This window comes from Thermobia domestica, chromosome 4 (genome assembly GCF_964235325.1).
Source record: "Thermobia domestica chromosome 4, izTheDome1.hap1.1, whole genome shotgun sequence".
Taxonomy (NCBI): Eukaryota; Metazoa; Arthropoda; class Insecta; order Zygentoma; family Lepismatidae; genus Thermobia; species Thermobia domestica.
In genome coordinates this window covers 12635192-12648846 of record NC_137457.1, presented here as the reverse complement: position 1 = coordinate 12648846, position 13655 = coordinate 12635192, and the positions used below count along the sequence as shown (strand labels likewise).

Here is a 13655-nt window from a genome sequence, read left to right as displayed (position 1 = left end):
TCCATTTTGTTCGACAGCAAAAGCTTATACTTCAGGAGCGCCCTATTTTTTGGCCTTCTTATATATAGCAGTTTTAAGTCTGGTAAGGAGTTCTACAAGTATGAAAGAACCCAGTTGTGGATTTTTATTTTTTATTTTTTGCATACTCAACAGAGATCATTCCAAAGAAACTCTTTAAAAATGTATTTCGGGAAGAAATGAACAACCTTTTGAAAATAAGCTCTACAATTAATTGAAATATTTGCTTTACAAAGTCTAAAACATGTCGCAGCAGTTACTTTTTAAGATAAATTTCCGAGTTTTGCTTTAAGGAGTTTGAGATTATTTAAATAGAAGTAGGGATGCGCACGAGACAAGATTTGTGACTGTCTCGTTTCGAAAATGTGCTGTAAAAGTGATGTCTCGACTCAAAAACTGTATATTTCTCTATTAGAAGAGCCGTGTCTCGACTCGAATTTTGACAGGAAAATCCTGTCTCGACTCGTCTTGTGCTCATCCCTAAATATAAGCTTGTGTTGCTTCGATATTGAACGTCTCTCGAAACGTAACTTTCCTACTAAGTGTTCTGTTATGTTTTCGACAACTTTACCTTCTTCCCATTCATGCTCCATATCTCGCTCAAATCGGTTTATTCAATTTAAAGTATCAATATTATACATTGTAAATTCTTACTGTTTTAAACGGACATGTTACCCTAGAAGAAAATATTCTAAGATTAACACATAATTGGATACAAAAAGTAATTTAACGTGGATTTATTTTCTTTTAAACAAGAATATAAGATTTTGAATACAGGCTTTTAATACAGTAAAAATTGACTTCAATAGGTCCCTTATTAAACGGAAATATTTCACGGTCCATGAATTTAAAGATTAAAAGGAAACATTAAATTCTCTCGATTAGTCGGAACCTGTGTTGCGAACAACGGATGTTAAAATATACTTTTTAACGGAAATTTTCAAGTTCCGGAATGCAGCGTTTAGAAAAATTTTAGACATTCTGTGAGAGGTTAGGTATATGAACTACGTTGTCTGTAGAGGTCTTCGTTTACTGGTTACCCTATACATTTAACCTATAGTCAACCGCCATATAAGGCCCTAGATACCGTGCAATCTTTTGAACGAAGTGCAATTTATATAATAATTTCCAAACCATAAGTATTTCTCTAGCTGGTCTAGAGACATGGAACAAGGAGCATAATTTAGACAATAAATCAAAGGGAGCAAAAAGTAGAGGGAGGAGCGCTGAAAAGGGCATAGCATTTACTTTTTGTCTTGGCCTTGGAAAATGTTTTTTTTTTTGTTTGTTTGTTTGTTTGTTTGTTTGTTCACTGTAAGTTTTATGTGTGTGAATTTGTTGCATAACTAAATACTGTAATTTAATACGGTATATATAACATTTAATTTTATCTCCCTATGTCCATTTATTATTATTATTATTATTATTATTATTATTATTATTATTATTATTATTATTATTATTATTATTATTATTATTATTATTATTATTATTATATTTTATTTTATTTTATTTTTTGCATAGATCTATCTCCGTTAACTTTAAGAACTTTAAGGGAAATTTTTACGAGTTGTTAATCATGTTTACTATATGCTTATGCCGGAAATGTTTATTTACTTCTCTAAGTATATTTATTCTTTATTCATAAATACTTGGCGCAATCTGTCTTTTTATTTGTAAATACACACACACATATATATATATATATATATATATATATATATATATATATATATATATATATATATATATATGGGGGTAGATGTATTTGAATTTCACATACTGATCTGTTTCCGAAGAAACCAAATGTATTCAAGAAGCTGTGTATACTTGCAGAGCTGAAAACATTCAAAGCGAACTTGCGTTTATCAATACTCATTTCAGTTCAATTTCAAAGATCATAACGAGATGAGAAGAGCGATTATTAGGACTTTGTAGTACATTTGAGCTATTTGATTCAATAACAAAACAGGCTCCGCCAAGACCAATCGGATAAACTTCTTTTCGAAAGGCACAGTCAATAGACGCGAAAAAAACCTGGCATAAAATTCTTGTTTAATGCAAATAAAGTGTTCCTGGGAACAACGACGTGCGAATTACAGATTTGTCGACAAGTAACATTGCTTCTTTGAATGTCTACTGTCCCTTAACGACTCGTGACACGGAAGGAACATTTTCGATGTACAGTAATGTTTTGTCTGACAAATGCAGGCTTTTGCCAGAAAATGCCAAAAACTACATCTTTGTCTATTGCATCATAGTTGTACACCAAGTATATGTAGTTCAAGTAATGCAACTTTTTTCTCTAAAGATAATGAAATTTCTCATTTAACTTTAGCATTTAATTGGTGCATATTTATCCTTTTTAGTGCATATTTGCATATTTTCAGTGCATATTTTCGTGATTTTTAGCGCATATTTGCATGCATATTTTGCCGTTTTTTAGTGCATATCGATCCGAAGTCTATTTATAACCAAGGATTTAAGAACACTATTTAGCTAGCTTTCTCTAATAGCTTTAATACTATTTGATTTGAGTTTAGTTTAGCTGAGTTCGTTTAATTTTAAGTTTAACGTTCCCTTCAGCAGTGAGGCTATATGAGACGTAGACCTACTGATTACCCTAAAATCCGAACGGCATGAGCTAACGCCTGGAATCAAACTCGGATCTCTGACACAAAAGACACGTACGCTAACCGCTTAGCTACGAAGGGAGATCTTAATTCAGTTTGAAGATGAATGTTAAGGTTATTGTGAATATTATGATAGTTTATACGCTAGTATTGTTCAATGTTACCAAAATATCATTCACTTCTTTTCTGTGATTGATTGCCCACTTCGAGTAGGATCTAAATATCTAGCAAGAAAAGGAATGCACCAGGGTTTAGGCGTTGCTTAGATAACATATTAATAATATGTTTCTTCAGATACCTGCGTTACATTATCGTCTTTATTGAAATCAAATTGTAAAATGCAGTGCAGCTTTGCAAAAATTTTAATTAGGTTTAGGATTGAATGCTTTACGCCAAATTCTAAACGTTTCAACACCTTTAGCGCAACTACTATCCTAAACTATCAGTTGTCAAAAGAAGAACAGTTATATTTGCTTCGACTGATATACTCTGTCATCTGGGACACCAGCGCAATCCCATGTGCAAAAATTATAGCTATATTTAATCTACGTGATATTTAATGTATGTTTTACAAACAATGGAAGGTTATTACCTATAATAAAAGAAACATTGGAATTAGTTTGATGAAAATGTAATACGCGTTTCTTAATGTATGATTTAAAAAAAACGTTCATGTATGATTTTTAGGACGTTCATGTCTTTCGTTTAGTTTTTCGCAACTAGCTATACCATTAAGGTAAAGAAAATTAGGGAAAAATAAAAATATAAACAAAACTAACTGTATTCAGAAATACTCAAGAAAGCAGAAGATGTAAACTTATTAAAGTTAAAACTATATATGAAAGAAATTAATTGATTTTACAATAATAAAATAAGATGTAAAAAATAACATTAAACATTTTAAATACGTCGAATGGCTTTCAGAAAAGTTACTAAAAAGTAGAAAATAACAATAACACTATAAGTAGACAATAATAATAAACTAATTATTTATTCACAGTATTTGTATTTTTCGGAAGTGGTGCAAAGTCAAACATATTAATATTTCATACAATTTCAATCGAGATAATTTTATATTGGGAATTAATTTGTTCAGCTTTACAAAACATATCAGTCATAGGTTATTTCCCAATTCTAAGCGTCTCTACTATGATTGTCTGCTGTTTAGCATTCTTTATTATTTTCAAAATGTCAGTGACTTTTAGGAAGCCGGATTATTAAGTAAGTACTTGGCTTATGGACTATTTGTAACCTACAAGAAAACAGTCATGGCGTGGATTGCAGACATAATGCTTGTTTGCCTCTCAATGCATGCATAGGTTGTTCGCTGCGCGCTTAAACAGAATTTTTAAATAATCATGCAGTCTTTGTTGAAATATAATGGTTTTTGTATCCTTCTACTTTGTATACTTAGCAACCAGGGTAGGAGAAGTGTTCCCCTTTTCATTGTGCATCATCTTTTAAAATTATTGTTACCATGTGATATTTTACAAATGACTCAAGATTCTAACAACACAATGCATCTTACTTCAACAATTTTAAGTGCATGTGCACGCAAAGTTACATCAACAGACACGTTATTTTTGTAAATTAAATTATATATAGTGGAATATTATTGTTCCCTTACCTGGCATCTTTTTGGCCAGTTCATAGTGGGAACCTTGAAATAAATGCACACATTAGAAAGTTAGTATTATAATTACTACTATTATATAACGAGCTTATCCAAGTAGACAGTTAAAACTATATATATTAAAGTATGTATACAGTAAAATATGTTGACATGCATAAAAATATTTTTTATAATGATCTGTCTGATTGAGAATGTGTTAATTTTTGTTTCACATTTTAAATTTCCACTTTGCTTTACAAGATAAAAGTATTGCAAAACAGATTAACAATTAGACTTTATCGAGAAAGTTAGTAGTTAGATTAACTTTAGTTTTTTTCGTTATACTTTCGTACGTACAAATATGTACCGTGATTGTGAATATATATATATTTAGATATACGTTTATATGTGAATATATAAGTTTTTAGACAATGAATAATAATTGTTGTTAGAAATGAACATTACGAACATAGTTGTTTTGTGGTGCCGATTTGTATCGTTTGAATTCCGTAAAAAGGAAACGTTGATTAGGATACAAGTATACCTTTAAGAAATTTTGTACAAATGTTGATTTTCCTTCAACTTTTTACCAATTATTAACTTATTTTAAACTGAAGCAGTATAAATGCAATAGAAGTGTTCTCCTAGCATCGCTCACACACTATTGAATAAACATTTATATTAAATGATGTAAAATATATCACAAGTTGCAAATTATTATTATTACTGTTATTATTTACATCTTGTGATTAATTTCAGTGGAAACTGCATAGATCACGTTGAGGCGAGCGACGAAAGGTACTTTTTTGTCTTACAAATAAATATATCAAAGTACGTGTTTAAGTAAAAGTTAAAAATAAGATTTTACTACGAACTTACTTCGTCCATTTTATTTTTATTATTATTTACATTTGCGGGAAAATCCGGGTAATTCCGGGAAAATCTAAAGCGAACTTTATTACACTAACATAGAAGAACACATGTTGAATACACATACAATATAAATTATGAAACAGGAAATTACTTCTTACTTTAATTATTATGAATAAGAAAGAAAAACATATTTACCTGATGAAATTGCTTGTCCACCTAATGAAAGGATAAAAAAGAAAGAAACACATAAGCCTGGTAATAGTTCCGGCAATGAATGTACCAAACCTTTTACTTATTCCTTTTTCATTTTCTAGTCTTAGAAGTATTCACTTGACGATATGACTAATATTAAAATACTTTCAACTGATATATTATGTTATTAATAGTTAAAATTTTTCAAAAGAAATTTAAGTTATACTTAAAAAGATATACTTCTTTAAGTTTGCATGTTTCGTAGCTCGTATAGATCAAAGATGTTCGCAGTTGTGGAGATCTAATACAACCAAGTATATTAACGTTCCAAGTACTAAGATCAACTTTTAAATACAATCCTATACTATATTCAAAGAGAGATTTCTAATCATCTTGATAACTAGAGAAGATTAAATCCCGTAGCAAATGGTGTAATTATGAGATAAAATCTATTCCTTTCTATTATCTTTTACACTATACTAATTTAATACGCTTTGTAAGTTTTTGTCTAAAACGCTCTACGTTTGTAATTTGTTCTGAAAGGTATTTTCAATTTAATACCGTATATTTCTTTTAAACAGAGCCCTTTTCCTCTTCCAAAATGGTAGGACTTAAATTCTTTAAGATAGTTTAAGATCACTTGACATCACACACATTGTAGAAAAAGACGACATAAGCTTTTTATTGTCTTTATTTTTACTTTGTAAGTTTTTCTATTTTTCCTACTTTCAGCCTAATACTTTATTTTTACAATACGAGTATACAACATATGCAGTAATATACTCCTTCTAAGCAATCGTTAGTTTCATTTTTTGTACATTTTCTAAGGCGATATTTTAGATATTTTCTTAAAACTATAATGATCTGATTCTCAAAATTAACTTACAGGCTTTTGTGCTTATATTCTGAGTGGTAAAATTTGAATAAATACAGTCATTATGTCACGTATGTGTAACTCCATTTAATCTATAGTTTAACAACATAAAATGTAACATTATCCTTTGAATTGATGAGTGAAAGAAGGAAACATTTCACACCAGTTTACTTTCGGAAAACGAAAAGAAACAAAACTTACCGAAAATACCGTTGCTTATATAAATATATTTATAACGTATGTTAAAACCTGCACTTCTCAAAATATATTTTAAAAATCATAATGATTTTGATCATTTACTAATACTTTAATTTGCATAGCGAAATGTTGGCTTTAGAGTTTTTGGAATATTCTTCTATTTACACCCGCCAATTTATATGCTTTTGAGCATATAAAGTGTTTACTATTTTACCTTCAACTTGAAGTTTCAACATATATTTTACGATCTTCTTTACTCATTTGAATAGTGGATAACATCGTATCCGTGTTTCCCAGGTATCCCTGTTCCCTTCCGCATTATCATTCCACAAATTTTTCAAACATGATTCACATGCTTTATTCGTCCTTCTCCCTTAGCCTAAAGATCATAACGGGGACGCTGAAACTAATGTTTTACTTCAGTTCTTTGTCATTTCGTTTGCACAGGTAACCTACTGAAGGCTTCTAATATATATATATATATATATATATATATATATATATATATATATATATATATATATATATGTGTGTGTGTGTGTGTGTGTATTTATTCTGATATTAAATCTTTCTGGTTGTTGCTCCTTTTTCAAAACATCGGTGCATGTAGAATTAAAACTATCATTTTTTTGCATTTCAAGTACAATAATATTTTATATATTACTTCTATTCTGTATGATTGAGAGAAACACTCATAACATATATTTTTTTATTTTAATTTTTGTAAGCCTTTCAATTTTGTAAGGCTTTGTTACTAATTCAATCAAGGAAAAATGTTTTAAAGATTAGTCTTTAAGAGGATCAGATTAATAGTGACATCGTAATGAAAATGAACAATATATTCCATAAGAGTATGTGATTCCTCCATGTGCTTACTTAAGTTAAGAGATTGGTGTTACTAATTAATGGTTAAGGTAAGACTTTTTAAAACATAGTATATACGTTTGATTTGAATGGTGAAAAGTAAAGAATTAGAGTTTTTAAATAAACACACATTAACCTATACTCAGCAGAAATTTGTGGTTTTGTTACTTGTTTCAAACAACAATTAAGTAGCATTTATTATTACTAAAAAGTAAACTACTGTTTACGGTAATAGTCAGTAAAGGATATAGTAATTCTTAAGAATAACAAAAGAAGAGTAATCTTCATCTTCTTGCGAAATATCACAAAAGTAAAACAATTAAAAATCTTTACATTTAAATATTTCAACAATTATTCCTACATTTGTTCTTCAGTGTAAACCCTAAATTCCTCCATCAATAAGTTACTGCGTTATATAAATTGATACCAACTTATACATTCACTTAGAATACGTTACCTTGCAAAGTTTCTTTTTCTGCAAGAAAACAGGACGGATGCTAATGTAACAAAATATAGTTTGAACAAATGCAATAAAAAGTTATATTATTTGCAATTCAGTAAGAATGTTGATGTTAATATTGTATAAATGTAAGCTATTGTACAAACAGAAATCAGCAAGTATGCAGCATAATTCATATTATTGAATCTTCGCAGAAAAGGAAAATTTTACGCTCAGTATATTGCATTTCTTTTATCTCAATAAGATTTATATATTGAGGGATATATGTAAGTTCTAGTCATCTATCAACAATTGTTATGCAATAGTTTGTATTTAAGGTTTGTTGAACTTATAAATGAGTGTTCTAATTCAGAGTTATATTTGCTCTTGTCTTGGAGATTGTTTCGCTAAGCTTTTCAGTTATTTATTCTTCATTCTTTCAAGTTTCCTAGATGATGTATATAGTAATTCCTATACTTTAATATTATTTGTAATATTGTACCTATTAAACTTAAGAATGCGTGTAATAAGCATCTGAGTCATTTCCGATTTTACCTAAGAGACAAGCATCTGTAATATAGATTGAGTTTTCTCATTTTCCTTAGTATATTATTATACCATTGATTAGAGTGTATACCAGGGGTATCACAGATGGGAACAAAACAAAAAAATATGAAATATGCAAATGGGAAGATAGTAATACGTAAACTTTACATGTACAGAGTTGAAAATAGATGCATACTCTCATCAAGTTATACATAGCACGTCCAGAAAGTAAGTTCCGTTTAAATTTATCTCCACTCCAGCGCTGCGATCGCAGTTCCGCACATGCGCTGTAGACGCTCTGTATCAAGGAGAAGAAACGTGCGCTATTTGGAGATCGCTGTGAGTCATGTACGCTTTGTTGTGCTTGTTTACAATGTCGGCGTTGGTTGAAAATCCCGCCGCTTGTGAAATCAGAGCGGTGATTCGTTTTCTGAATGCGAGTGAAACCAAGTGAAATTTATCGGCAAATTTGCGATATTTACGGACAAAATGCGATGAGTGATTCAATGGTGAGAAGATGGGTCCGACAATTCACTGAAGGACGTAGCGATGTGCACGATGAAGAACGAAGTGGGTGTCCATCTTTGGTTACAGAAGAACTGGTTCACGCGATTGATGACAAGATCCAGGTAAACCGCAGGGTTACTTTCATCTGTTCTTACATATCACGTCTTTCCTTGGCGGTCAACACTTCAACAATGACGACGAGCTGAAAGAAACTGTTTCCAACTGGTTGAAGACACAGGCGGCAAACTTCTATGAAGAAGGTATAAAAAACCTTGTGCCACGCTATGACAAATGCCTGCAAAATTTCGGCAGTTATGTGGAAAAGTAGTTTAAGAGCTGTAGAATTTTGTGCAATAAATACTTTTTCTGTATCTGTACACAATTTAATTTTATTACCGAACGAAACTTACTTTCTGGACGTGCCTCGTAGTATGAAAAAAATGATTACAAGGTATCTTTGTTTCATACGTGATTTACCCCACATTACATTCCAAATCACTACTACTACAATTTCAATTATGCTCAAATGTCAGAAATCAGTATCAGTGTCATCTATAGTTCTACGTAGTTTCGTAAACCAACACTAACCCATTACTAACGATATTTGAGGTGCCAAATACACGTGGCCTCACCATTAAAGATTCTTCTGATTTCACGGGTCACTGTTATGATAATGTATTTACGTGATCGAAACCATGTCGATCAAGGATTCATTTAGTGTTGGTAATGATATTAAAATTACAAGAAAATTACTCTCATGAATATAGTAAGTGTTTATGAGCTTCTCATCCCTATCAGGCAAACAGATTCCACACACACGCTACGCATGCATGTGTTTTGGCATTGTGATGAAGCATCAATAAATAGTGTAGATATGTTCAGGGCGATTCTCCCAAACAGCTATTTCTAGGTCTCGTTGCAGAAAAAGACCAAAGTAGAACAATGTTTTCTTAAAGAAAAATATTAGCCATTAACTAGAGCTGAAGGGGAAATTCCAGCTTAAAATTTAAAATGGAGTATTTCGTTATAAATAGAAATTTTATTGAACATTTCCGTGGATTCTTCACTGAGAAATTAATTTATACTTGGAAAATAAATTTAATTAATATTCGCTGTTTCTGTGATAAACTACACTCTGAAATAACAAAAGTCGTAAAAGTTTAACAACAAATAAAGAATATAAACAATCTCTTGACAGTAAGGTTTCCAGTGTATATACATACAACACGTTTATTCACTCTTAACACTTTTTCCTTTGAAACCCAATGAAAAGTTTTATGTCGGAGGTATTTCCTGAGACACATTATGTATCCCTAATCAATTGATTAGTGTGTTTGACTCGTTGAGAGTTGGCTACATAGCCCATACTGACATAAAACAAATATTTAACTAGCTATATTATTGTATTACATTGCCTTTTAATTTTATGAGGAACACATAATTTATGCACTCTTCCCCGAAATTTGCAATCTGGCTTTGACTTCCTACTACATTGCTGATTTCGTTTATTTTATTTATAGAATTCAATTATCTACATTTAAATTAGTTACGTTCTTATTTCGTAATTTTTAGCAACGTAATATATGAAGGGTGTGAGGCAAGAACGTGGTAACCCACAATTTTACTATTGTAAGAAATTAGAGGTTTTCTGCTCCACAATTCAATTTCGAAGTCACAAAGCTGATTTTTAAGGTTAAAGGAAGCGGTATGCGTTGATCTCTGTCGGGTGCTGCAAAACGCAGCAATTAAAATTGTGGGTTACCATGTTCTTAACTCACGTTTTTCAAATAATAACAACATATCCGATTGATTACTTAAACAGTTTGTACATTATAAAAAATTAATAAATTATCATAACTTTTGAGAGGATTACCTTGTGGTGCTTTAGGTTTTCCATTTTGTGGTTTAGCTACGAAACAAAAAATATTTTTTACTATAAAACATTTTTAAACATGCAAAAACTATGTTCTTCCTTTACAAAAGTAAAGAAGTATAGTAGTAATAAATCAACAATGTTGTATTATAAATTTTAACAATGCATGTTAATGTATGTATGTCTGTCGTACATTACAAAAGTAACAAAATTAATGTATATGGTTTTAGAATAATTGATCGTGATTATATATAATTATCCATACTGCAAAGGGCACTCTTATTGCAATTATAGTAAAACTGTTAACAAAGGCGTACATTTATATCACTTTCAATATACTATGTGATATGAATCTCACACAGTCTCAGTATTCTTATTAGAAATATATTTTGTTTTTATCAGTTTCCTTGAAACATTTGTATAAGGGCTCACCACCAAGCATGTAGTTTCGTTTCTGCTCCATAAGATCCGTCAATTGATATGTACTCACAAAGGAAGTAATGAAGTATACTGAAAAATGTAAACCGTGCTGCTATGATTTCTTTCGCATTTACAAGTGGAGAACAACGAGTTGAAACGCAGTGTGAAAACATACTGTGCAGCAAGTGTTATTCCGAAAATAAGGAAACATTCATAAACGATCCAACATCAATACAAAATATTGCGCACCCACTTTTGTGAAGGCGCTTCTTTTGCTTACTTTGGGCTCATCTTGAAATGTGAGAATTCTGTTGTGAGTATATCTGCGAACTACAAGCAGTAGAAAATCATTTGCAAACCTATTGCACCTTGATGAATCTGGAAGTTTGGATTCCATAGATATGGCTCCCTTTAAGGTCATATGGGCCATTACTTCAGGGTTTGCATTTCACTGATTTTGGGTAGCACTGGAACGTAAACTATTCACTTTTTCCCACAAGTCCATGTAAACTATTTGCTTTTTCGTTTGATATGAGAAATTGCCATTTGCAGTTTGTCTGTATAATGCATTAAACACTTTTATATCATCTTCGAATAACATTTCATAATACTTACATAATACTTCATAATACTTACATTATATTTATTGCTATTTTAAGAAATCCGTTAGAGTAAGTTCTTCGTGATAAAAGAATTAAACAGTAGATAAAATTTCTTGAGTCACTTATATAACTTCGATGCTAGATACGTTAATCTTTCTTGGATATTTGTACAAGAATATCACATACAAGGTGGAAGAAGAGGATATATAATCCATAAAATTATAAACAAAGAAAAAACTAACTTTTGTGTGTGTTATTGAGTTATTTGTCTCCATGTAAATTAGGAAAAATATTAGGAAAAATAAATTTGTAATTATGTCTGATCCGTATTGCCATATTGCTATTGGCATAATGGAGGTTTGATGGTAACATAGTTTAGTGCCAATATCAGCATAATTTATGGTCTGTAGTAGCTTCGATGTTGTCAGAAAGTGCATATGAAGACTTCCTCTACAAGATTTAATTTTGTTTACCACAATGACATCTACAGTGGCATGAAGCTATTTAAAGGATGCTTGAGATGATATAACGTACGTGCAACTAAATACGAAATTTTAAGGGTATTCAGTATTTTATAACCTTAATTTTCATGAAACGCTAAGAAGAAGACATGTTCGTTGCAGAGTAGCCTTTTCCGTGGGTAGAAGAAAATGCGACTTACTTCAATTATGTTTACAAAGTAAATGAAGAAAATGTTACAAATTGGCATATTTACCAACACGTGCAGGTAATTACGCCAAGTCTAGAATACCACTAGAAACCAATAATAAATCTTGCAACTGTTTACATCGTCTGTATTATTCGAACTCAAATATTACTACACAAGATAGCTGAAGCAAAATATAGAATGAAAAATAGAAACAATAGAAAATATTGGAGGTGCAATCTAACGGAATTAATCGGAAACGTCCCAGCACTGAACACTTGGCATATTTAGCTGCACTTGCGTATATACCTGAAGTTACCTTGTTAATACCATTGGAGAACTTTTTTCTTGGAATTAGAAACATCAAGTTGTTAAATTCTAGTTTTTTGAAAAATTCAGATAATACGTATGTACGGGTAAGAACCTTTCCTGGGAGGAAGAATATTTCGTTTCCAACGTCAGGTTTTAGTTCACCTTGTTATACAATTATTCCTAATACGTTTCGACCATGTAACGTTTGATTTTATCTCTATATAGTTAAAGCATTTTGTGTAAGTTTCCACTTGATATTTACCTAAGAATCTACAAACAATCAACGCTCGGTTCTACGAACCTTGATTTAACGAATTTCGGAAGTGACGAGAAAATGTAGCAAATTTGGTTGAAATTCCTAATTTTAAGTTTGAAATACTAAATTGCTGTATTGTAATGCAAAGCTTCTGTTTAAAAGTTCTTACTGTAAGTCCAAGTTTATTATTTATTAGTTGTAGTATATATTTACAGTATACCAATGTTATTGTACCCAGTAACACTTTTTAGTATGTTTGATTGGCGTAAAATAATGTACTATTTCTCTTTCTTCAAGATGTATTTCTTGATATTAGCTACTGCAGAAATACAATCGCACTACTGAAACTAACTTACAATCTGCAAAATTGAACTGTTATTTCCCCTAAACCTATTGTAACAACGAATGAATATACGCAATATTCATGAGAAAACTTGAGTTCACCTCTTCAGTTTAAAAGAACCTCGGCTTACTTTTAAATCAGATAATTAAAATCATTGTTTACCTCATCGCTGCGTATTATGAGACAATTTTTATACATATTTCTTATGCTGAAAATAAGAAAATTCAATAAGCAAGGAAAAGAGACTATTCTCCGCTGTTCAATGCACAGGAATTCTTTCTCACATACAAGGTGACTGCTTTGATTTTCTGTAGATTAGCATTGTGAGCATTATGGACCTTGGATTCATCTTAAAATATAAGCAGTGGTTTGGGACTGTTTACATCTCCCGTCACCCTTTTACAACACAATTTTGTATGTTACTTATATACTGTTTTCTTTCCTCCA

The 13655-nt window shown here is 30.9% G+C and overlaps 1 protein-coding gene across 1 annotated transcript in view; it reads right to left on the bottom strand.

Moving 5' to 3' along the window:
- LOC145683723 (uncharacterized) overlaps positions 1 to 13655 on the bottom strand; it is a 54182-nt gene that overhangs the window by 20259 nt on the left and 20268 nt on the right. The window contains exons 4-7 of the mRNA XM_081755194.1: positions 10630 to 10665; positions 7722 to 7739; positions 5332 to 5352; positions 4279 to 4311 (exon numbers count right to left, since the gene is read on the bottom strand). Of these exons, the coding sequence (XP_081611320.1) occupies positions 4279 to 4311; positions 5332 to 5352; positions 7722 to 7739; positions 10630 to 10665 (108 nt within the window). The remainder of the gene's footprint in view (positions 1 to 4278; positions 4312 to 5331; positions 5353 to 7721; positions 7740 to 10629; positions 10666 to 13655) is intronic.